This window comes from Hoplias malabaricus, chromosome 2 (genome assembly GCF_029633855.1).
Source record: "Hoplias malabaricus isolate fHopMal1 chromosome 2, fHopMal1.hap1, whole genome shotgun sequence".
Lineage (NCBI taxonomy): Eukaryota > Metazoa > Chordata > Actinopteri > Characiformes > Erythrinidae > Hoplias > Hoplias malabaricus.
This window is the reverse complement of record NC_089801.1, coordinates 52812370-52836691: the sequence shown is the minus strand read 5'-3', so window position 1 is coordinate 52836691 and position 24322 is coordinate 52812370. Positions and strand designations below refer to the sequence as shown.

General features: G+C 38.5%; 1 protein-coding gene across 2 annotated transcripts in view; it reads right to left on the bottom strand.

Annotated features, from left to right (window-relative positions):
* The window catches only part of appa (amyloid beta (A4) precursor protein a), a 43884-nt gene extending 20774 nt beyond the window's left edge, over window positions 1-23110 (bottom strand). For both annotated transcript variants that reach the window (XM_066660106.1, XM_066660107.1), the window contains exons 1-4: window positions 22958-23110; window positions 4149-4316; window positions 1449-1578; window positions 93-205 (exon numbers count right to left, since the gene is read on the bottom strand). In XM_066660106.1, coding sequence (XP_066516203.1) covers window positions 93-205; window positions 1449-1578; window positions 4149-4316; window positions 22958-23017 — 471 coding nt within the window. In that variant the 5' untranslated portion in view covers window positions 23018-23110. The remainder of the gene's footprint in view (window positions 1-92; window positions 206-1448; window positions 1579-4148; window positions 4317-22957) is intronic.
* Between the last annotated feature and the right edge of the window lie 1212 nt (window positions 23111-24322).

Sequence of the window (24322 nt, the reverse complement as noted above, 5' to 3'; positions counted from 1 at the left end):
AATATTATATCATCCTAAGCAACATGCTCCAAGTTTCTTCAAGCTTAATAGTCCCAAAATATGCAGATTTGACATATGTGATGTCTGCTTACCTCTTTGGCCACAGTGTGCCAGTGCAAGTGGCTCTCGCAGATGTCCATGCGCTCCTGGTGCAGGAACTTACACTTGTCAGGAACCAGCAGGGCATCACTCACAAACTCCCCAACTACAACACACACACAAACAATATTATATATATAGGTGCTGGTTATGAAAAATTTGATTTATTACAGTAATTCCATTCAAAAAGTGAAACTTGCATATTATACTCATCCATTACACACAGACCGATATATTTTAAGTGTTTATTTCTTTTAATTTGATGATTATAACTGACAGCTAATGAAAACCCCAAATTCAGTATCTCAGAAAATTAGAATATTGTGAAAAGGTTCACTATTGAAGACACCTGGTGCCACACTCTAATCAGCTAATTAACTCAAAACACCTGCAAAGTCCTTTAAATGGTCTCTGAGTCCAGTTCTGTAGGCTACACAATCATGGCGAAGACTGCTGACTTGACAGTTGTCCAAACGACAACCAGTGACTCCTTACACAAGCAGGGCATGACACAAAAGCCCATTGCTAAAGAGGCTGTCTGCTCACAGAGCTCTGTGTCCAAGCACATTAATAGAGAGGCGAAGGGAAGGAAAAGATGTGGTAGAAAAAAGTGTGCAAGCAATAGGGAAACCGCACCCTGGAGAGGATTGTGAAACTAAACCCATTCAAAAACGTGGGGGAGATTCACAAAGACTGGACTGCAGCTGGAGTTCAGTGCTTCAAGAATCACATTGCATTATTAAACCATTAAGTCTCAAATTTATGAAGAGGCTTAAGGCATAAGGCTTGACTTAAATATTACTAACAAAAAATAATAAGGACTTGTGCTGTAGCATTATTTTTCTGTACTGACAGCCTTATTCTAAACAAAAAGGGTGTCAAAATGTCTAGAGTGCAGTGCTGTGCAACTTCAAAGTTTTCTTTTATCTCAAAAGGAGAGATCATAATTTCATATCAGGAATGGTCTTCTGGGGAAAACTTTTCCTCTTACACTGTAGCAAAATCAATTGTCAACAGAAAGTGTAATCCCCCATTAACCTCCAAATTCAAAAACTCTTTAAACACCTGGACTGAAATACAAACACAAGTGTTTCATAACCCTATTGTTAGCTAATGAGAACGTTCTTCCTTGTAATTAGTACTGTACACAGATCAGCTAAAATATACAAAAGACCTCCTTGTTTCTACACTCATTGCTCATTTTATGAGCTCTACTTACCTCTGTAACTCAAAAAATCATGTAGAGCAAATGATGACCTATTAAAACGTCTATGGTTACAGGTTTTTATAATAATTATGAAAATATTTCATAATGAGAATTCAAATGTTCATTTCATCTAAACACATACCCAGGCAGCGATAGGGCACCACAATGTGCACGTGACTGCGGCACTGCTTGCGACCCTTCTTGCACCAGTTTTGGATGCTGACGGGCTGATTGGCCTCCACCACGTTTGTGATCTGCAGCTCGGGGTACACCTGCGAAAAACAACAAATGTTTATTTCAATTCCATTTCTTTTTTTGGACATTCCTATGTAATGGAATGGTTAAGATACATTAATTCATTTAATTTCATGTAAAATGCTTAATTTTACAGAGGTTTACACACTACCACATTTCTCACAGTGGTCATAGGAGCCTGATTTCTGAATAACTCTCAAAACTCTCTCCTAAAATGCGAGCTTGTAGTGAATAAGCTGTTTGATGCTTGAAACATTTGTTGTATGCCAGCTTTAAGCTGAGATTTTGGCCTTAAATATCTTTCTTTATTCCATTCATAATTGGAAGTAATTATCAGGGTCTTATAATTGTTTTTTTTATTCATTAACTGATTTATTTACATTGACTATTGAACTACTATCCACATTACACATAAAAGCACAGGAGACACGTATAAATGTAGGGTTTTAATAGTAAATAAAATGGCACTGTATATAATGCTATCACTGATTCAATTACCAACACTGTGGAAAAAATGTCTGATATGGTAGGTTTCTTTAAAATTAACCATTTTAAATGTAACCAGTGTGTGATTTTGTAGCCATATCAATATTGTTGAATTATACATAAACTTTAAAAATGGGAGGAATTCCCCTTTATCAGTTACACAATTACAATTCTTTGCATTGTCCTCCATTGGACATTCAAGCTCTTTCCTTGCATTATGTTTTACCACAATTAATACATCCGGTATCCCAGGGGTCTGCATATTTTTCCACAGCAGGCACACTCTCAATCCTGTATTTACGTAGCAGAAAATGTGATTTATTTTATTAAATGTTAGTGTTTTAATGAGCCTATAATCAATTTGCTTAGACTTAATTCACATTATGAATGCATATAGTTGCTTGCCATGAGAATTTGCCATGCACTGGCAGGCAATCATTAAATTACATTTTTATGAGCAGGTAATGTTAGTAGTAATAAGCTTATATTGTTAAAGTGGCAGCATTAAATAAACAGAAACCTTGTAAGGATAAATTCAAATTAGATATGTCTGCCAGATTTAAGTTGGCCCCTGATTCACCAATTTATTTTTTAAATTTGCTGTTCCACTTTAAATGGAGCACCTGAATGTAAGCACTGCCTCACTTACTATTTTTTCTGCATTACAGATCTGTTCTAAAGGCAGATGCAACTCAGCAAACCGAAATTATTTCCAGTTGTAGTTGCAGCATACTATTATGTCCCTCCAGTTAAACCCAAACGCCTACCCTTTCAGATATTTCTGGCAATGGCCCATTTTTATAGAGCACATGTCAACAAACTGCTTGCTGTCATTATGAAGATAGTTTTGCAAGCTCTTTGAATGGATTGGAAGTAACAGAAAGAGATGAATCAAATCAAAATCAAATATTTTTGATTAGAGGTGACCAGAAGAGGCTAACCCTCCCCACATTGTGAGCCTTGGTTCCTCCCAAGGTTTCTTCCTCAGCTGAGGGAGTTTTTCCTTGCCACTGTCGCCCTGGATTGCTCACCTGGGGGATTTTTACGTTCTTTACATTTTTACATTTAATATTAAAACTTTGTTTTTACTGGAATTCCATGACAATATCAGTTGTAAAAAGTGCTGTACAAATAAATTTGATTTGACTTTATTACGATATTTTATTAGGATAGTTCTGCAATACAAATAATAACTATAGAATAATTTAAGGCAAAAGCTGAAGATTGTCATAGCACAACTTTGAGTTGTATTTTTATTGCTTCTAACAAACATTTCTGCAGAATAAATAACAAATTTATTGGCATTTAATGGCTCATATTCTTGACCTACTTTGTTTTAAATGTGCTTTAATGCTGTGGCATTGACGTCAAAGCAGGCGAGAACAATCAAGGCACTTGACTAAATGACCTTTATTATATACAACAGGTTTCTTAAAGACTCCGAAAAACTTCTCCAGCTGCAGAACGTCTTCAACATGGAACACTCTGGAACCAAAAACAACAGCTGTGTCCAAAACTGTGCAATTTCGCTATCTAGTGCATCACTCTGGGGTTATGTCTTTATGTAGTGGTGTCCAGTGTTGTACTGCAGAATATTCGGTGCAATATTACAATCCCGCAGTGCACTACAACAAGTAGCGTAACTAGCATGTGCCCTAGCAGACACTGAATACCCACAGTGTTGTGTTGTCTGGTGGCTTGACATTCAGACTATCTTTCTGTCTTTCTTTTGTTTTTAATGTATTTGAAAGGAGATACTCAGTAAGATTATGCCTATTGAGTATCACTGTTCTAAGAGCTGTCTTTAAGAGAAATACCCAATAACACTGGATTGTACCCACATGCATATTCCTCTATTCCAACTGGCCTGGCCAGAACCTAACACTGTATATTTGTGGTTTTCTAGCTATAACACCGCTGATACAACTCTCAATTCTTTATAATAAACAGGAGCTGAGTCACGTTGTGTTAGCCAAGTGCGTTACTGTAAAACAATGCCCCGCCCTGTCGTCATATCCTTCAATGTCCTCCCCTGCTTATGCTCTGGTGTCTCCACCCTTTTTCAGACTCTATCCTCCTCTGTTCCTCAGACATCTCTTACCTCTTGGCAGTACTGCAGGATTCCCTCCTTTGTGCCAATGCAGCTCTTGGTGCCTGAAGGATCCAGTTCCCATTTGCCATTCTGAACATTGATGTGCATGTTGAGCTTTCCACAGAACATAGCCACCTGTGGCTCTGCCAGTAACCCAGCTCCCTCATCCGAAGGCACCTGGAGGCAAATGAATATTTGATTTACACCCTTTTTAACCAACCTTTAGGCAACACATTACTGGAGTACTAATGGTACATCTAGCATTTGGTTTCGTACAAAACCCAGTATTCTCATGGGGAATGAACATCTCCATTCTCATCATTGTACATCCTACTAATGAAATAAGACCTTGGAGGATCCGATACGGATGAGTAAAATTGTGATACTGATCTTTAAGATCGGATCGGGACCTACTATATTTATTTATTTTTTAATCACAATTTACCCTTACACCCATAACGCACACACACACATTGTAGTTCTATAACAACAGACTGTACTCAATTTATTGCTCTGCATACATTGCCCTCTTTTTCCCAGATCTCCAAAGGTTAGGACCCCGACAGAAGAAGAATATATTGGGTAATGGATCATGCTCAGTGCTGCAGTGACACTGAAGTGCTGGCTGTTATTAAGGCCAGTTTATGCTTCTGTGTTGAATCTGAACATTGAAAACAGGGTGAAAAGTGGGGATAAAATGATGCTGAGCAACTACACTACAGTCTGTAATTATGAACCTAGATATATATTATTTTAAAAGAAGAAATATAATTGATCAGAATTTAGCTAAATTAGGGCAGAACACTATGTTAAAAAAATTATATCACAATATATTTTCTAATTTTGGTGGATTATTCCGATATCAATGTGAACAATATAAAAGCCAAGAACAAACAAGAGAAATGACATCACCATCAAACATAAACCCTTTGGCTTTGTCAATATTGATATGTTTAAACTTAAACCTTAACCTTAAAATTAAGTGCAATGAACTGACACCAGTGCCCTGTAATGAAGGTCAGTCAATGACAGATTCTGTAAATAATGTATAGAATGTATATAAATGTGTTTAATAAGCATATTGTTGTTATTTACACATATTCATTCTTTCATTGTCTGTAACTGCTTATCCAATTCAGGGTCGCAGGGGGTCCAGAGCCTACCTGGAATCATTGGGCGCCAGGCAAGAATAAACCCTGGAGGGGGCGCCAGTCCTTCACAGGGCAACACACATTCACTCACACACACACTCACACCTACGGACACTTTTGAGTCGCCAATCCACCTACCAATGTGTGTTTTTGGATCGTGGGAGGAAACTGGAGCACCTGGAGGAAACCCACGCGGCAAGAACACACCAAACTCCTCACAGACAGTCACCCGGAGTCGGAATCAAACCCACAACCTCTAGGTCCCTGGAGCTGTGTGACTGCGACACTACCTGCTGCACCAGCATGCCGCCCTTCAAACATATTGAATTATTATCCAGCCCTAATTTGAATAGGATAGAATGGATCTAAAGAGCTATTACATGGAAAAGAGGAAAAAAATGTCTGTAAGTGAACTCCATAATCTGTCCTTCCTCAATTTTAAAATTCTCATGTTCCATTTACAGTGCCTTAGGGAAAGAAACTTCCTCATCCTTTTCTATGCACTCATAAGAGGGATTACAAAATATCAGTAACACACCCATCATCATGTAACACTCCCTTTTGTGCCACTGACTGGATTCATAGGCATGTCATCCACTAGAGTTTTGTGAGTGTTTTGAACCAGTCATGGAGAGCTCATTCACTTCAGCACCAACAGTGAAATAAGAAACTGGGACAAGCCTGAATATCGCTCCCCCAGACACCTTCCTTGTATTAATCCAGTGGCAAGCTGTTTTCCCGCCAACACTGACATGCCATTTAATCACACATGCTTGCATACAATATCCCAATGTTCTCCCTTGCTTCCTTAATCTGCTGTCTGGGTCAGAATAGTGCTGATGTCATTGGAAAAAAGAAAAGAATACCAGCTCTTGCTGGCTGTCCCCAATAAGGTTAATTCACAAACCAGATTGGTGCATTCTGCCACCAGACTACAGGTGGCAGCACTGAGAACTCCACTTTATGACTGAAGGTTTGTAGACACCTGCTCAAACAACTATTCTTTTGATATTAAAATTGTTACTAAATGTTAGTTCATATTATTATTCAGTGAAGGCTTCATAGTAGCATTCAGCCATGATGTTGGGGGCATAGGAATTTGATAGAGCTAATCACTCCAGAGCTGTAGCCAACACTTGGCACTGAGTATGGTTCATAAAATTAAATTAAGAAGATATTTGCACACTGGAAACCGGTTTAATGTGTTAATGAAAACCCCAGTGTCAGTGAATGAGTGAAAAAAAAAAAACAAATGTGGCTCAGTCAGACATGCTAGGCTTCCTCTCTATTTGCTCACAAAAGAAAAACATCAAAGGTTATAAAAGGAAATGAGGGGATATTTTTAGAGATTTTCTGGTTAGGAGAAAGTTGTAGTTGTTGTAACTTATTTTTTTTTTTTTTGCTTTTTTATTAAGATTTCTATTTTCTCAATAGAAAAAGCAAGAAATGAAATAGGACTCTGAAATATTCTTTGAACAAATTCTCCAGGATATGGATGTATTTATAACACCCGCATAATTAGAAGTATCCGTTTTTTCTTTGTTCATTTTATGTAAAGATAAAGAAGACTATGTTTTATTGATATATAAAAAACAACTATTTATTTATTCAGGGTAAAAGCTTAGTTTTAACAAGACAACAAGCATAGTATGTCTTAACACTACTTAGCTTTTCCTGGTGTAAAAAATGCTTTAAAACATAAACAAGAAAATGCTTTATTTGTACTCCTAATATTTAGTTCACACATGGATGATTCTTATGTGAGAATGGTGAGGGGACGTGGAGTGCCAAGGAAGAACGGCTCTGAAAGACAGCATTGTGCTGCCAAAAAAGGAGCAAACAGAGGGAGGGTGGGAGAAAAGAGAGAGAGAGTTGCAAGGTAACGTTTTATGTCCCCTAATCGTGTTAGGAGACTGAATGTGCTGGAGGCAGGACAATAGTTTGCCTGTGAAGTGGCCAACATGTCATGAATAGAGTGGACTATCGGAACCATCTGATACACACACACACATTCGCTACACTTTAAAACACATGGGATCAGACAGATCACACTGCTACTCATTAGGACTGTGATGCATGGCCTTTAGTTGTTTATGTCCTTCAAGGTTGCAAAATCATACACATATGCCAGTGTCCTGTGGAGCTACAAATCCCTCGTAGCATTCTCACACGCAAACAAGCAGCAAATCCCTCCCAGTCCTGTAGCTATTTCCCAGATCTAACTCACTGCCATTCCAACAAAATAAATAGAGGTCATGAAAGAAATGGGTGGATGAAGTCTGACAATCACAAGTTGCAGTTTGCGAGTAAGAACTAAAATACATACCATATGATTATATGATTTATATAATTCTGGTCTGTTATAATGGTCTACTTTTACTTTTACTAGCTTTTGCTACACATTTTTTTTATTTATTATTATGTATAATTGTAGCTATTCCTCAACTATTGTTTTGATGTTTCTAGTAATTTATTTATTACCTAATTTTTTGCACGCTGACTTTCTGTTTATTGTTACTATTTAAGGTTTGCTTAAATCTTGTTTAGTTTGTTTAAAATTGTCCTCTTCATTTGCACTACTTACATTCTTTTATATCTTACTTGCTTTAAAGGAACACTAGATGAGATTAGCAATTTTTACCATTTATGAGTGAAGTGTTGATTGATTGATTCATTCATTCATTATCGGTGTCCACCTATCCAGCTCTGGTTTGCAGGGGCCCACCCGGAATCACTGGGCACAAGGCAGGAACACACCCTGGAGCGGGTGCCAGTCCTTCACAACAACACACACACACACTTATGCCTAGGGAAACTTTTGAGTCGCCAATCCACCTAACAACCTGTGTTTTGGACCGTGGGAGGAAACTTGGAGCACCTGGAGGAAACCCACACGGAAACGGGGAGAACACACCAACTCCTCAGTCAGTCACCCATACATGCTAGGCCACCTGTTACTCTGCTCACGGCAGAGAAAGGGCAGAGACCTTCAAACTTTGAAAATCCTGAAAATGGATGAGAATTTTGCTTTATTCCATAGGTGACTAATATTGACTTATTTTTGCTGGTTCAGATTATTTAGGTAGGAACTCATTCTAAATTCAGGAGAGCACTAACTGCATGAAAGTAAACACAGACCGATTACTAAACATCTATCTACGCAAAAAGTGAACATGTGACCGAAATTTTCTTGCATTTACAAGGAACGGGGAGAACAAACAAACTCCTCACAGACAGTCACCCGGAGTGGGACTTGAATCCACAACCTCCAGGTCCCCGGAGCTGCGTGACTGCGTGCTGCGCCACCGTGCCACCCTAAGTGTTGATTTGTGAACCATATATGGATAGTCAGATTTGATTTACCTGAGGCTTTAACTCGAGGCTTCCTGCTTGTATTAATCATTAGCAATCATTGCAAACAAAGTCATTCCTTTATATTGCTCTTGAAATGGTAGAGCCACATTCTTACAGGAACATCAGCGTCAACGTCAATGATCCCTTTATCCTATTAACACAGAGAAAGTCAAGGCTTCCCTTTTAATCCCTCTCAGAGATGAGGATGAAAGGCATCTTCTGAAATACTGTAACAAGACATGACACTGCTCGATTTGCCAACTGAAGATTAGCATCACTGATAGCTCCTGTCTGAAAGGGCACGAGTGCATATCGTCTCATAGGTGACTGACATTTGGTGTGTGCTGGACTAATCAAATCTGAGTGATTAAAATTCAGGAAGAGAGCAAGAAGACACTTGGCATTTCTCCAACAGGATACAGACTTAGGAAATGCAACTCTAGAATTTAACCCTTCATTGGTGTCATTGCACTACACAGTTTACATTTAACTACATTAAATGGGTGTCTATGGCTGTCCCAAACATCATTCTTTGGGGTCAGGAGCTTTGGTAGTAATATTCTGCACATATTCCAAAAATGTGTGTCTGACGCCCATTTTAAAAACCCCTAAATTAAGGCTGCATTCCTAGCAGAGAGCTGGGGCTCACAGCTACTTCTCTGAAGACTCACAGTATATGCCCAGATTACCCCGAGCATCATGGAGGTGGTCTAATTTAAACTATAAAACTAACAAAATGGCCAATGGCATCAGCATTGTGTGACTTTAATGATAATGAGTCCAAATATGGGTGGAATGGTGGCATTCTGGGAGCAGAGATGGGGGCTGATTTTAGCGCTGGAAAGACTGAATATGGGCAGTGCAGAGTATAGCCTTTATCTATACACTCAGAAAAAAAGGTACCATAGAGGTACATTAAAAGCCCGTTTTTAAAAGTGTAAATGTACCTTTAAAAGGTACATCAGTGTTTTAAAGTCCAGTTGTGTTACATTACATTCTCTTCTCCAGAAGGAGAGGTGAATATTTGTAAGTTTTACTTACAGAACTATGTCAAATACAAAAAAAGAAAACATAATAAAGGTCCTGGAGATTAAATGGGGTGTATGAAAGCAACACAATTTAAAAATCTACAATTATAATAAGGTACAATTATGTCCCCTAATTAAAAGGTACAAATATGTACCCTTGAGGGTACCACCACAGAGACTACAAAAGGTACGGTGACAAATTTTCTGACAGTGTAGCATAAGTTTAGTAAAAAAAAAAAAATTTACAAAGACTTTTATGTTGATGAACCTAAATATGGGTGGAGTGGGCAGAGCACCGTTTTTACTGCTGGAGCCTGAATGTGGAGGAGTGTTGCCTTTACTTTATTGATAAACACATTTTTCCAAAAATATATGAGTATAGATACAAGGAGGTGGTCATAATATTATGACTGGTCTGTGTAGCATTATTGTATAACATACAATGTTTTCTCCACTTGAGTATCCCCTCCGCTGCATTTCAATCCATGAAAAAGCAAGAAAAAAAAAAAAAACACCCAGCAGATAACTGCACAGAGCGAAAGTGGACAAAGCCGGACACCACTCCTTGCCCATAAACTTTACACTGGCCGGTTCCATTCATCCATTCACTGATGTACTAACCTCTTTTGCCCCCTCTCGTTGGTATCATAATGGAGCCATGGAGTTGTGCTCTGTGGTGGAAGCTCTGGAGAGCATCAAACAAAGTAAAGGCCAAGACCTCAGCTTCAACTCTGCCTACTCACTGCTAATGGACACTGCAGGAGTCAGACCTGCTGGGGTGGACACTACTAACAGAGCAATAGCTGTTGAATTCTTCCTGTTGTTGATAAATAGGCATAATATTTCCAGTGCTGAAAATTATCTGCCGAAGAAATGCTCTGTATTAGATGTGAAAACTAGGAATGCACAGATATTCATTTTTTGGTCTGATAAGATAACCGATAATTACCATCTTGGTGTAGCCAATACTAATATTAATAACCGATAATTTTATCTTTTTGAATTAACAGCAAATTCACATTGGATTAAAGCAAAACAAATTCTTTTTTATCATAGGTTTTAAAAAGAAAATCTTTTCTTCAGTATTTGTACAATTTTTAGTTTTTAATTGCATCCTTAAATTTATTAGGTGGGATATTATTAGGGGATGAGTGAGTTTAAGGGAATGTGTCCATTGAGGCGATGGAAAACTTTAATACCAGAGAGTATTCTCTGCAAAAACCATAAAAAATAATAATAAATGAAAAAAATAAAGAAAAACAGTCACACAATAGACACAGGCATCATGTGCAAGCACAATAAAAGCACTTACTGGTTCTATTATCGACTAAAATTCCAATCTTGGACCAATAACAATAATTTTAAAAAATCCCAATATGATACTGGCCAAGGACATATCGTGCTTCGCCAGTAAAAACTGATAAGATATCCTACAAGGAAACTGGTCATCTCACTCAGGCATTTAAAAAAAATCCCCCATCCCAGAAAATAAACAATGAGGGAGGTTTAATGAGTTAACCTTGAGTTAACATATCCAGTACAAAGGCAAACTCCCCTTTGACCCAAGACCCATTCCCAGAAGTCAGAAATCTAAACCTTTCAATATTTAAAATATTCAAAAGACACACTAGAGCAGACAAAGGTGTCATTCAATATGGCTGAAATGTCATTAAAAACAAAACCATCCAGTTTTAGGTAATCGTTAATTTATGAGAAAACTTCCTTGGTACAAATACATTAGCAATACATTCAAGCACACGATTAGACACGCTTTCTGTCTGATGAGCAAATGCTGCTCAACTGCTAAGAAATGACCTGACAAATAAAACCTCCACAGACAGTTTGCCGATATGACACACTAGCCTGTTTGACGTCCTATGACTTTCACAAGGCTGGTAAATTATTGTCCACTGGTCACTATCCTCAGCTGACCAAAGCTGACATATTGGTCACTGAGGGGGGGAGATGGGGAGGGGGCACTTGTGCCCAACCAAGATGAATTTCCCACCATCTGCTACACTTTTTTTTTTTTAAACACATTTATCACATTTGCATGCAAAAGCTTTAGTATGTAATCCCCTCCCAGAGCTGCTGAAGCTTGGGTTGCTTTTAATTGTGAATTTGTGCTATCTGGGAGACTCACAGCCCTGTGAGGCTACTCATGATCTGATAGTGGGGCTGGAGGAACCCTTCTGAAGGCTACTGATGGGATTTCAGACTTAAGCCAAAAGCCTAGGGGATTGAACACGGGGAGAGCGAGGGACTACTATTCACAGCAGTTAAGACACTGCCGTCTAAGGACATGAAGTCAATGCGAGGGTTGAAAGCCGATGAGGTTAAGACTAGACAAGGCACCAATATAAAATCTGTTACCAATGCCAATTTTAAAAAACTTAAGAAGCATATAACCAATACAATATTTCAATAAAATTCCTAAAATAAAAAATTAAACAGATTTCAATAATATTAAGGCAGATTAATGCTTATGTGAAACAACGTAGCCTGTGCAAGTGCCCTATGAATTTTGTTTCCACTTGTCTGCATCGCTCTGCAATTAGAGCACTAAAACACTATGGCTGAATCTCAAATATCTTTGCCCACTCCATGTAGTACATAATGTACTGGTGAAGTGGTTTTATAATTTATGAAGTGTTCTAGGGACTATGTAGGGGCACTATTTGGAACAGAACATTATTTACACGTGAAACAAGGAAAGAAACTAATACAACAGAGGCAGTTTTTTTCTGCCTGGTTCCCTTTTCCTGATGGCAGGTTTTTTCGGAGGCGATGATATTTTGCCCTTAGGTTGTTCTACACTTTTATTCATAGCATGATGTCCAAATCATATGTCATAGTGATAGTGTAAGGTAGACTCTCTAGGGAGAGTCTGGTACCTATCACCTCTTAACATGGCCAAGAACACCCTACTATTGCAGGACAAGAAACTTAACTGACACGGAAAAGGACCACAAGTCCTGCTATTTTGGAATGACGTGTGTAGGCAGTCTTTCACGTCGGACCAATACCAGAGCCAGAACAAAACAATACATGGAAGTAGGGGTGGGTGATATGGCAAAAATACATAATCACGATTTCTGTTGCAGGATCACAATCTCGATTTTGTCACGATTCCTTTTTGTGCTAGTTTTTAAAACTCTTAACAGTCAAGGTATTTTTTCCATATTCCACATAACATTACATCCACAAATCTTGAGGAAGTGAATTTTACACATTTTTATTGCTTAATTATACATTCATGTAGGACTGTCCCAAATAACATTCTTAGGGCTTCAGCCATTTTTGGCAAATAATGGAATATTTGTGTATTCTCAAATTTATACCACAGGGATTTGGGAAACTGATTGAATTTTATTCATGGCAAAAGCTAGCACATAATTTTGCGCTGCATGTAAATGAGTTACTGCTCTCTTAAAACAGCAAAAATCTAGTCTAATCTATAATTCAGAAGTCTCATGCGCAATAACAAAACTGTTTCTTTAATCTGATGCTTGCAATTTCACAAGACATGCCCAGTGTAAGTCAATATTATGCTGAGCAAAAACTGTTTGTGTGAAGCAAGTACAATGAAAGCTATCAAGATGAGCAAAAGTGTTAGGTCAGTACTAGAGATAGCATCAATCTGACACTAGGGACCTTTATTGGGCTGATATCAGAATGTAAAGCATGAATGTGATCCAATTCTGTAACACCTCTAACATTCGTATTGTGGCATGTCATTAATTCATGCTGTGCATTTCTAGCTGTGGGGTAGTATGGGGTAGTTTGAGCATTTTGAACCTGACAGCATACGTTTAGATTTGTTGTAGGCCTGAAAATCTCCACTGGAAAAAGTACCTAATTTAAATTTTTTTTTCAAATATTAAAACTGTATCAAGTGATACAAATTTCTAGTTTCGAACTGAAGATCTTACTAATGTGCAAAATGTGAAGTACATAACATTTTTGGGATTTACGAGACTACAGGAATGTAAATTGCTTACAGAAAACAAACAAGCTGCCATTAGGTACAAAAACTGCAAATAAAATGGTGGACACAGAGAGAAGGGTTTGAAGGCGTGTCTGTGTGAGACAGATAGAGGACTTAATCATAAGCGGTTCTAATAAACCTTCTCTCTGTGCCGCCTGAAAGCACACAGATGAGTGTGTGTGTGTGAAATAATATCCGCTCCTAGTCACTGGGACCGGATCCTTAGGGTGTGTGTGTTGCAGTGATTACAGGGCAGCCTTCCTCATTTCCCTTACACCCTGCCTGCCAACATTCCAGCCTGCACTGCACCAGCACACGTTCAATCCCAACACCACCACCACCACAAAGACAGTGAAGATGTCTGCTCCTAAACACTGGCTGTTGCCACACCAACCCCCCACTCAATTGCCATGACGGCGCTCAACAATCCATCTATTATCCCACCCCCAGCAGTCCCATTTGGGAGAGGCTGGTATTTGCTTATTTTGTTTTGTTCCAGTGGTGGTCCCATTGCAATGTTTGAGGGTGAGATCTTTATTTGGTCCCTGTGGTATTTAAAGGTGAGTGCTCAAATATGGAGTCTAGCCTGAGATCTGTATATGAAGACTGTTATTGTTAAATGAATGTATTGTTAAAAATGTACCTTAATGTTAGCATTATATACCTCTCAAACATAAGGCTATAATGTGGTCACATACAAAGGTTTAATGCAAAAAAATTGCAGTAACCCATAACTGCCCCAAATATATTATTCTTCCAGTGTCCAGTAATTACTTCATTAAAAATCAGTTTAAAATAACCGTAACTATTTTTATAGGCAACTTTGACGATTCTGCGAAAGTGCTGTTCTCTCTGGTTTGTTAATATCCAGAAACTCTTTGACTTTTAAAGCGAAACTGTATGTTTGAGGAAAGAAAACAGCTGTTGTTTGAACGTGGTTGAGGTTTAACATTTCTGGATGCTTTTATTCACTGTTTGAATTACCACAAAAACTCATTTGTAAACCAAGTTGTTTCATTTTGTAGCACTTGCAACCTGTGTTTACTTTCATGTAGTTAGCACTTTCCCATATTTAGTCGGTTCCACCTTACGTAATCTGAAACAGCAAAAATAAGTAAATATTACCCACCTATGGAGCAGGAATAAGGCAATATCCTCAACTCTTTTCACAATTTTCAAAGTTTGGAGGTCTCATCTAAAAAGCTCCAGGTGCCTTTTCTCTGCCATGAGCAGAGAGGAAAATAGCCTAGCTATTAAATAGAGACCCTTGGTTTTTATTAGCCATTTACTGAGACTGGGGCTTTACAACCACATTAGAGCAGTTTCCAGCAAACAAACAGACTGGAGAGCTAGCAAATGGTGAGGGGACATCCTCAGAATTATATAAAAAGTGTTTTATTGATTCAAATCTTGAATGTCAAAATTAAGCCAATATCTGCCTATAGTGATACGAAGAGATCTCAAATACATTAGCAGTGTTTGTACAAGAGTTAGTGATGGGCCAATCCACATTTTTTCAGTTCTGAGCCATAGATATTGATACAGATTCTGATACAAGAGCTTGTTTCTTCTTCAAGTTTTTAAACATATCTACTGCCACACCAACAGTGTTTTCAAAAATACCCACATCTACACAAGAATGCAAGCGTCCCAAAATCCTTTTTTTTTTACTCTTTATTATCTGTCTCTTACTTTCTACCTATAAAGGATCAGATTGGGCCCATCTCTAACGATGGTTTTGAAATTGAGAGATGCTGATCTACCAGATGAAAAAAGGTGGAAGGAGAGGTGATGGAGAGCAATATGCTGTCTTTAGGGAATATATTTCCATTTCCCTGAAGTGACTAACTGCCCGCTGCCTGACCTTGATGAAACATAAATCAACCTTTTGGTGCACTGGTGCAGAGAGATGTTTGGACTGATACATGCTGTTTCTGACTCTTAACTGAAGCTATTTTTGCTCTGAATTACTTGGTTTTAAGCCAAAGTAACTCACTAGATTTTCTGTTAATTTTCTGATTCTCCTGCAAGGCGGAGTAGGGAAACAAACTACACCACTTATAATGGATAAATAATGTAGTCCATAATGCTCGAACATTCATGTGAAATAAGTGTTAATTCCAATAAATTGCAATATACCACAAGCAGCATTTGGATGTCCTACTGTTTCACTCCATCACAAATCAAGGAATGACTTAATAAATTGCTCCGAGAAAATGATGGCAGTGCTCTTAAGGCCTAATGGTCTGATAAGCTTGCTAATCAAATAATAGCCAGTACATTAGATAATTATGGAAACACTCATTAGTTGCAGCTGGAAATATCTACAAAGATCTTAAGCTATTTTGCAGTATTGCTGATAAAAATCTTGTTACGTTCATGCTTCCTTGTTGCCATTTTTCCTCAACCTCGTATATACGGACCAACTATAATATTATGATCACCTCGTTTCTACACTCACTGTCCATTCTCTCAGCACCACTGACCACACAGGAGAATGTTGTTGTGCTACAATTACAGACAGTTGTCCATTTGATACTCTGCACACTTTGTTCTCCCCATTTCACCCTGTTCTACAATGGTCAAGACCCCCAGAGCTGGTATGATTTGTGTGCTGGATCATTCTTGAAACTGCAGTGACACTGACGTGGTGGTGGTGTGTTAGCATGTGGTGTGAAGGTACGAGTGGATCAGACACAGCAGTGCTACTGGAGTTTTAAAACACATCAGTGTCACTGCTGGACTGAGAATAGTCCCCCAACCACCGAGAACAACAAGATGACCAATACAAACTGTGCAACAACAGATGAGCTACTGTCTCTGACTTTACAGCTAGAAGGTGGACCAACAAAGGAGGTGTGTCTAACCAGAGTGGACAGTGAGTGAACACAGTGTTTAAAAACTAAAGCAGCACTGCTGTGTCTGATCCACTTGTACCAGCACAACACGTCAGTGTCACTGCAACACTGAGGATGATCCACCACCCAAACCATACCTGCCCTGTGGGGATCCTGACTAATGAAGAAGAGGATGCATCTGGGTAAACAATGGATGTAGAGCAACAAATGGACGAAAGGTTGTAATTGATGAACTACAAAGTGCTCCTGTGTGGTCTGTGGAGCTTAGAGAATGGACAGTGAGTATAGAAACAAGGAGGTTGTTACAATGTTACGGTTGATTGGTGTATATGCACACATGCATCTTGGGTGCAGAAAGCAGAGTTTATCCAGCACCTTTTGTCAGCATCTCCTATGGTTAAACAAACAGAGGAAGTCTTCCCTAGACACGGAAGAGGAAGGAGAACCAAAAATAGCTCTGCCTGGTCTGCAAGTGTCTCCCACTCCACCCCGTCACAAGTAGCCTAAAATTAGGCACACTTACCAAGTCCTCAAAAAACACATACCAAGGCTCCAAAACAGACATTTACAGCTGGTCTGTGCCAGGCTCTTAAGTTATTTAGTCATTTTTTGTATATGATATATTGGTATGAAAAACAAAACCCGACCAGAACTATTCAAATACACGAATTTCATAGTAACCTGTATCTAAATCTTGCTTCATCAGACTCTCATGACAGCACATCCTACACTACTCCTTACATCAGCAACATAAATAGGATTTGGTAATGCAGCAAAGAAGCATTTGTAGTTACAGTATCAGAGGAAGGTTTGAAAAAAAAAAGAGAGAAATGAGAGCAGAGGCAGGAATATAAGGCAGTGCCCCAGCTCCAACATGCTTCCCTGGGGCAGCACTAATTATAGCCTGGGTGCTGGGCATCAAGGGATGGCCTTGGTGCTGCAACAACCTTGGTGGCTGAGGGCAGAGGCATAAGAAAGGAGGAGCCGTAGACAAAGAGGTGTGACACAGATAAAAATTTGTGTCACATATGTGGATATACAATATATTCTTTTCTGTGCTTTTGATTTGGGATCAATGAAATTGCTGAGGTGAACATTCAGTCACATTTATTTACTGGTGTATTTTCATAATCATACAAAAAATTGAGATTTCATGATTTAAGTATAGTAATCCAATTTTTGAGCTTCTGAATGTCTACATCTGTATCTGGACGTTTCAATTCTGAAACTTACTCTTGCTCACTTTTCCTAGCCACTTCCTCTCGGGGGAATCCTTGACGCCATCTTAAGGGCCGTTCCATTACTGAATTAACTGAAGTGAAGGTTTTTTAAAGAGCCCTCAGAGGGGCGAGGGAATGAGTCAACACTTATGTCCACTTCAGAAGCAAACCTTGCCCAGTATGCATTGCGACATGATGTAATATCCAAAGCAATGGCAAAAACAAAACTGTTTATAAGTGCAAGTCGAAATCTTCACAATGATTAAAATGTCAAAAAACCACAAAACACATAATTAGTATACACTAAATGATTGGATTAAAAACACCTCCCTTGTATCTACATTCACTGTCCATTTTATCAGCTCCACTGACCATATAGGAGCACTTTGTATTACTACAATTACAGACTGTAGTAAACCTGTTCCTCTGCATACTTTCTGATGTGTTAGTGTGTGTTGTGCTGGTATGAGTGGATTAGACACAGCAATGCTGCTTGAGTATTTAAACCCTGTTTCCACTTGCTGTCCTCTCAATGATCCACTACCCGAATCATACCTGCTCTGTGGTGGTCCTACAGGGGTCTTGACCATTAAAAAAACACTGTGGAATGTGGTTAAGAAAGTATTTACAGAACAGATGGACTACAGTCTGTAATTGTATAACTACAAAGTGCTTCTGTTTGGTCAGAGGAGCTTATAAAATAAAGAATAAATGGAGATACAAGGTAGGTGCTAATAACCTAGTGGTTGTTCAGTGTATATATTTAGATGCATAAATGAAAATCAAGTACAGAATCACTGAAGGACACTGCGTTGAGGATTTTTTGCAAAATCTACGAACTGTAAAGATACAGAAATCAGTGCTATTTTTCAAAGGCTTAATGTGCATTCATCAGGCTGCTACCTGTAGTGAGGTCACATCATGGTGCCAAGGTTACTGCATCAGTGGATTCCTCCTGGGAGCGGTCCCCTGGGGCCAACTGAACACAGTACTAATCACACTTCCTGCACATAGCTAGCTGCTAAGGTCAAAGGCGATATTCCCCACCCCAAAAACCCATCAGTCACAATATGTCCATGCAGTTGACTGCTTCCTCATTATAAATTGTCCACTCACCAATTACTCCGTTGCCACGGCAGCAAGTCCAGAGGATATGCATTAGATGTGAATCTCATCATCTAGCCCATCATGCAGCCAGCGGGGGGGTCTCTAGCTTCCCCTCAGGGCATCTAAATTGAGCTCCACCTGCACGTGGCCACAGATCTCGTGCTGATATACAGAGGTTGAATCCTGGCCAGCTGGCCACCTACGCCCCCCACCAACCACCCCACACCCACATCACATAGGAATCTATGGTGCTGCTCTTCTCTCCAGACACAACATCCCTCACCTGCTGACAGGCCATGTTGTGCACAAACAAAGCTCTCTATTCAGTGCAGGGCTTTTTCACAGTGGTCAGCTCTGAATGGTTTCCATTCCACTGTAGGTAATGTGACCTTTACAGAGCTGCAGTTCAGAATAAAGGGGATGAACAGCAGTGCAGCACAAGGCTAACTGAAAAGAAAACACAAGAAGGAGAGCGTGGAGCAGGCAGCACAAAGCCAGAAATTGTATTTCCAATCACAGAACAAATGTAATAACAACATTGAAGGTCAAAATACTAAATAAACGTTGACAAATTATGTACTTGTTCATATCCAGATTATAATGTTCAATCTTGACTATTCTAATGTCATACTGTTAGAGGAAACTTATTCGCATGTCACAGAAATCTGATGTCTCACAAAGTTACCTCAAAAAATCATGAAATATTTACCAATATGATGTCTGATGACTAAGATTCTGGCTTTTTTTTTTTTTTTGTTTAAACAATTTTATTTAATCTAAAAAATATTTTGAAAACATTTATGGCAGGGTGGTTCTTGCAGAAATCATTACATTAAAATAAAAAAAAAATAAGTAGATACATTGAGTGATACGTTTGGATAGCTATAAGAATAACAGTGATATTTGTTTATAGACACATTGGTCTCTGGCTGCTTTCACCACCAAGAAATCAGAGTTGGCCAATTTCTCTACAAAGTGTGTTCTCCCCTCAGAAAATTAAATCTGAGTGACTCTAGTTACAGAATAACAACTGAATTATGCAGTAGGCTAATAATGAAAATACTGTTTCATAGCTTTCAATTAATTTGCCATCATATTAGGATTATAAACCTGTACTTGCAACAGAAAATGAGCCGTGTGTTCAGAATTACACATACAAAACATTTTACATAAAAACAGCACACTTTTTCACATATTTGAAAATTCGCTACATTTGAACATGTTGTATTGAACTGATGTATTCCATTAATGTTTGATGTTGTCACATGCCATTTCATGTACGCATTTAGTTTTATCGTGTATGTATTTTCTTAAATACAACTGCATGTTATTGCATTTATGAATAACATTTTACAACCACAAAATCATTTCTGACCCTTTTTTGACTCAACAGAATTCCGCTGTAAGGGCTCGTTTCTCAGGCTTAGATCTAATCCTAGACTAAAAGTGATTTTCTGCTGTGAATCACTACTACAATGCAGACTTAACATAATCCCTGTGTGGGAAACGCAGACATTTTGACAAGCTGTAATTATTTACCAGTACACTTCACATTCACAGTCATGTTAGGTAACTTTATATTACTTCTGTCCATAATTCTGTTCTTACATCTAATGCCCTTCAACACAATAAAAGATTGAATTGCAAAAAGCTACTTATAAAAAAATAAATAAAAACTCGGCAAGTAAAACCACCTACATCTAGTTAAAGTATATCATAAAATAGCTAATTTTGACGTTTCCTCAATATGTGACAATACAATGTTTTACTTATTTTTTTTTTTTTTTTTAATTTCCTAGGTAATATTATCATTGTTTAGGCAGATTATATTCCTTTTTTTCTGGACAAAAGACTGACAGTTTTCAATGAAACTATTCCTGAAGCAGGCATTTTATCCACCAAAAGAAATAGCCCCATAAATATTATCTACAAATAGAATGTTCGGTTTGATATGCTGACTACATTTCATTTTTTGAGATAACATTTTTTGCAGCGTGAATACTAAATGATATATATATATATTTCAACATCAGTGTTTCTTGCCAGAGAATTGTGACAATGGGTAACAATCTATAACAATCTTTATATTATGTATGCGAAATTATACTGGAATCATATCAACATTGGCAAACATTTGTTTTGAAAAACATGTTGGCATTGGACATTCTTAGATATGGCACATATTCCACATCAATAATTAATGCTATTTGTATTTGCATAAAAAGGAGTGTTCATATGATGCTGGGCTCTGGGGCTAAAATTTTGGCCTTCTAACTCATTAGTGCATTTATAACCATATAAAAATAAACGCTGCTTTTCTCCATAACAGTAATCCAGTCATTTTAATAAGGCATTACACTGGTATCAACACATGCATAAATAATAATATTAGATATTATTGGAATATTGGATATTGGAATTGACTCATAATTTCCACACTGGTGCATCCCTAATTTATCCATTTAATCTGAAGGTCACAGAAATGTGGGCTATATACCAATATGCACTCTGACTCTCTTATCAGCTAGTGAAAGGGAGTCAGGGCCTATGAACAAGAGAGCAGACAGTTACACTGAAAACACTATCACAATGAAACTGTTTGCTAGTGATAATGTGAAGAGTGAACAAAATCAAGCATTGACTGCGGCAAGAAGACAAAAAAGAATTATGGCCTGGGTGTTTTTAGAGGCCAAGGGGGATGGCAGGGATCCTCGGGGTCTAAGGAACAATACTGATGGGCATAACTCAGCTGTCAGCCTCTTGTCCTGCTCAAGAATAACGGCGTGTTAGATGGGTTTTCCTAGAAACCTTGTAAGTATTCGTAAAGATAGCTTAGTCGACTATAAATACGTCTGGCTTTCCTCAGACACAGCTCTATTGAACTGAGGAGCAGTTACTGCGGTTCCTCTCCGCCATCTTGCTTCTGTCTGGCTACATCCAACTCTCCCAACCCACGACATGTAGGAAACATGTTGACGGCAAAATATGTTCCTTGCTCCTTTGACCGAAAAACATGGCTCGGATAGATGGGAAGTGTCCCTGTTCCTGGACAGTTCCTTCATGTCTTCGTTACTCTGCCAAATAACCTGTAATTTTCCACCAACATTTTAAAAAACGGGGAAAATTCATTACTCCTCACACCCACTTCAAACACACGAACATTACTAAATTTATCCTCGACTGTATTTAAAGCCACAACTGCGCAATTCTTCGCACACCAGCCGAGACCGTCGACGAGTCTGAGGGGCAATTCCAGTTTTCTATTATTATTATTAATTTATTTATTGCACTCACAGAAAAGGCTGTGATTCATCTGTCTAGCGTTACATTGGTTTCCTCTGGGTCAGTGTAGCGTAAGCTATGGGTGGTTCAGTTTCTGTAAGGTTAATAGTTAACGGTTGGTTTTCCTACGCGAAAACACGACTCTTTGCTCCTTGGTGGCATACAGTCAGTGTAAAATATACTAAATCACTTTGTATGCTGTAGAACATACTTCACGTATAAAGATTTTCAGGAATTAAAATTTCGTAACAGCATTATTAGACTAATATCCCGTGGGCCATAATCACAATATTCCTAACCCAAGCAGTTTTTGGTTGTTTCTTTGTATTTAACACGACTGTAAATGGTCAGTACGTTAACTGTTGTATTCTCTTTATCTGCGCCAGCAGTCTAAAAACAAGCCACAGCTTCATGTTTAACAACGACATGTTGGTGAAACGCCGTAGAAAAGCTTATAAATATTTTTTAATAAATGAGTTTTAAGGCCGTTCACGTTCGTTCAGTGTTTTGTAACGTCTTAATCTTTCCCCGAAAACCCGAACGTAAGCTGCTGTTGATTTCTGGGGTGTAGCCTCCGTTGCCTCAAGGTGACCAGTTTACATTAACGTTACGCCAAAGCTCAGAAATGTTCGCGTTGGCATAGAAACCGGTGAACTGCGAAACAACAAGAACACAGATAATATAGAAACAATTTTGCCCGCTTATATGGATATGAATCGCTGTTGTATTAGGCTTGAACAGTAGTCTCTCATGCTGACAACCAGTCAAAGGTAGAAAGCTGAGTCGTATCCTTACAAATCCCACTGCTTCAATAATAACACGATTCTTACCTCCAGAGCCATCGCTGAGGCCACAGCCATTAGCAGCAAGAACACCCCGCGGTCCCCCATAATATTTCTCCCGATATTCACCGTGTTCTGTCAGTATCAGCCGTCGATCTATCTCTTCGTGTCGACCGGGTGAGAATGTGTGTATGAAATCCGTGTGCGTGCGTGTGTGTGTGATGCAGAGCGATAGGGAGGCTGTGCAGCTGCTCCACGGTCACGTGATCAGGGAGGGCCAGAGAGGGCAATAAGAAAAAGCCATCAATAGCTTCAATGTATTTCTGTTCTTGAGACTTATCACCACCAACTTCTTCTTTATCTTTGTTTGGGCCTGTAACATTACATGAGAAAGAAAAACCTTACATTTCAATGGACGTCCGTGTAAAAAGATTTTATTCTAAGTCATTTTGGAGCATTTCTACTGGTCATGACCATCATGACACTTTAACACAATGGGAAGGACTGAGGCTGAGCACAAATGATACAGTAAACTAAACATAATGTTTTTTTATGGATAGTGACATATTCTCAAACAATCTGAGATATTTTCAAGATTCACTCCAAACCTGGAGAGCCATTTTGCACTATATTTTCAACTCTTCCCTGACCCACTATACCAGCTTTAATATGCCAACTCATTATCAAGCTTCTCATGAGGTAAATTAGGTGTTTGGGAGAGAGAATACACAGTTTGAGGGACAAATGATTCTGAAGTTGGAAATAGTTGCCCCTACCCCTTGTCCTGGAGTTACATATTTTGCTAAACCGTTTCTAATTGTTTGTTACATTATTAGCTCAAATTAAATGTTTTAAGTTAGACTGTGGAAGGTCAAAGTGATGAGTGAACCTGAACGTTGCCCTTAAAATACCCACACTTGAAATGGTTCCTTCCAGTTCAAAAAATGATAACATTTATTATCCATAGCAAATTATATATATATATATATATATATATATATATGCTAGCATGCCAGTTAGCTGCCTAAATGCTACATGGCTAAGGGTAAATGTTATATCCATGCTTTTCAGATAACTTAGTGCTTTGACTAACTAACTCAGTCAAGGGCAAGTTGAATAACTGAATAGTGCACTTTTCTATTCTTTATTCTCTTTCTGTTTCAAGGGACCATCTCAGTGACAAAAATTAACACACTTCCATGTGGTAAGTCAAAATTGGCTAGGACATGTTAAAGCATAGAAGAAAGTACTGGGAAGAAATGGTACCCATGAAAGTAGAAAAATTGCCCCAGAATATAAACATGCAAATTGGCAATATTTATCTGGTAACTCAGTTAAATAAACCACCCTTTCTATCACTGTCAGTTAGCATCAGACAACCTTGTATTCACTTATTCATTTTATGTAAAATAA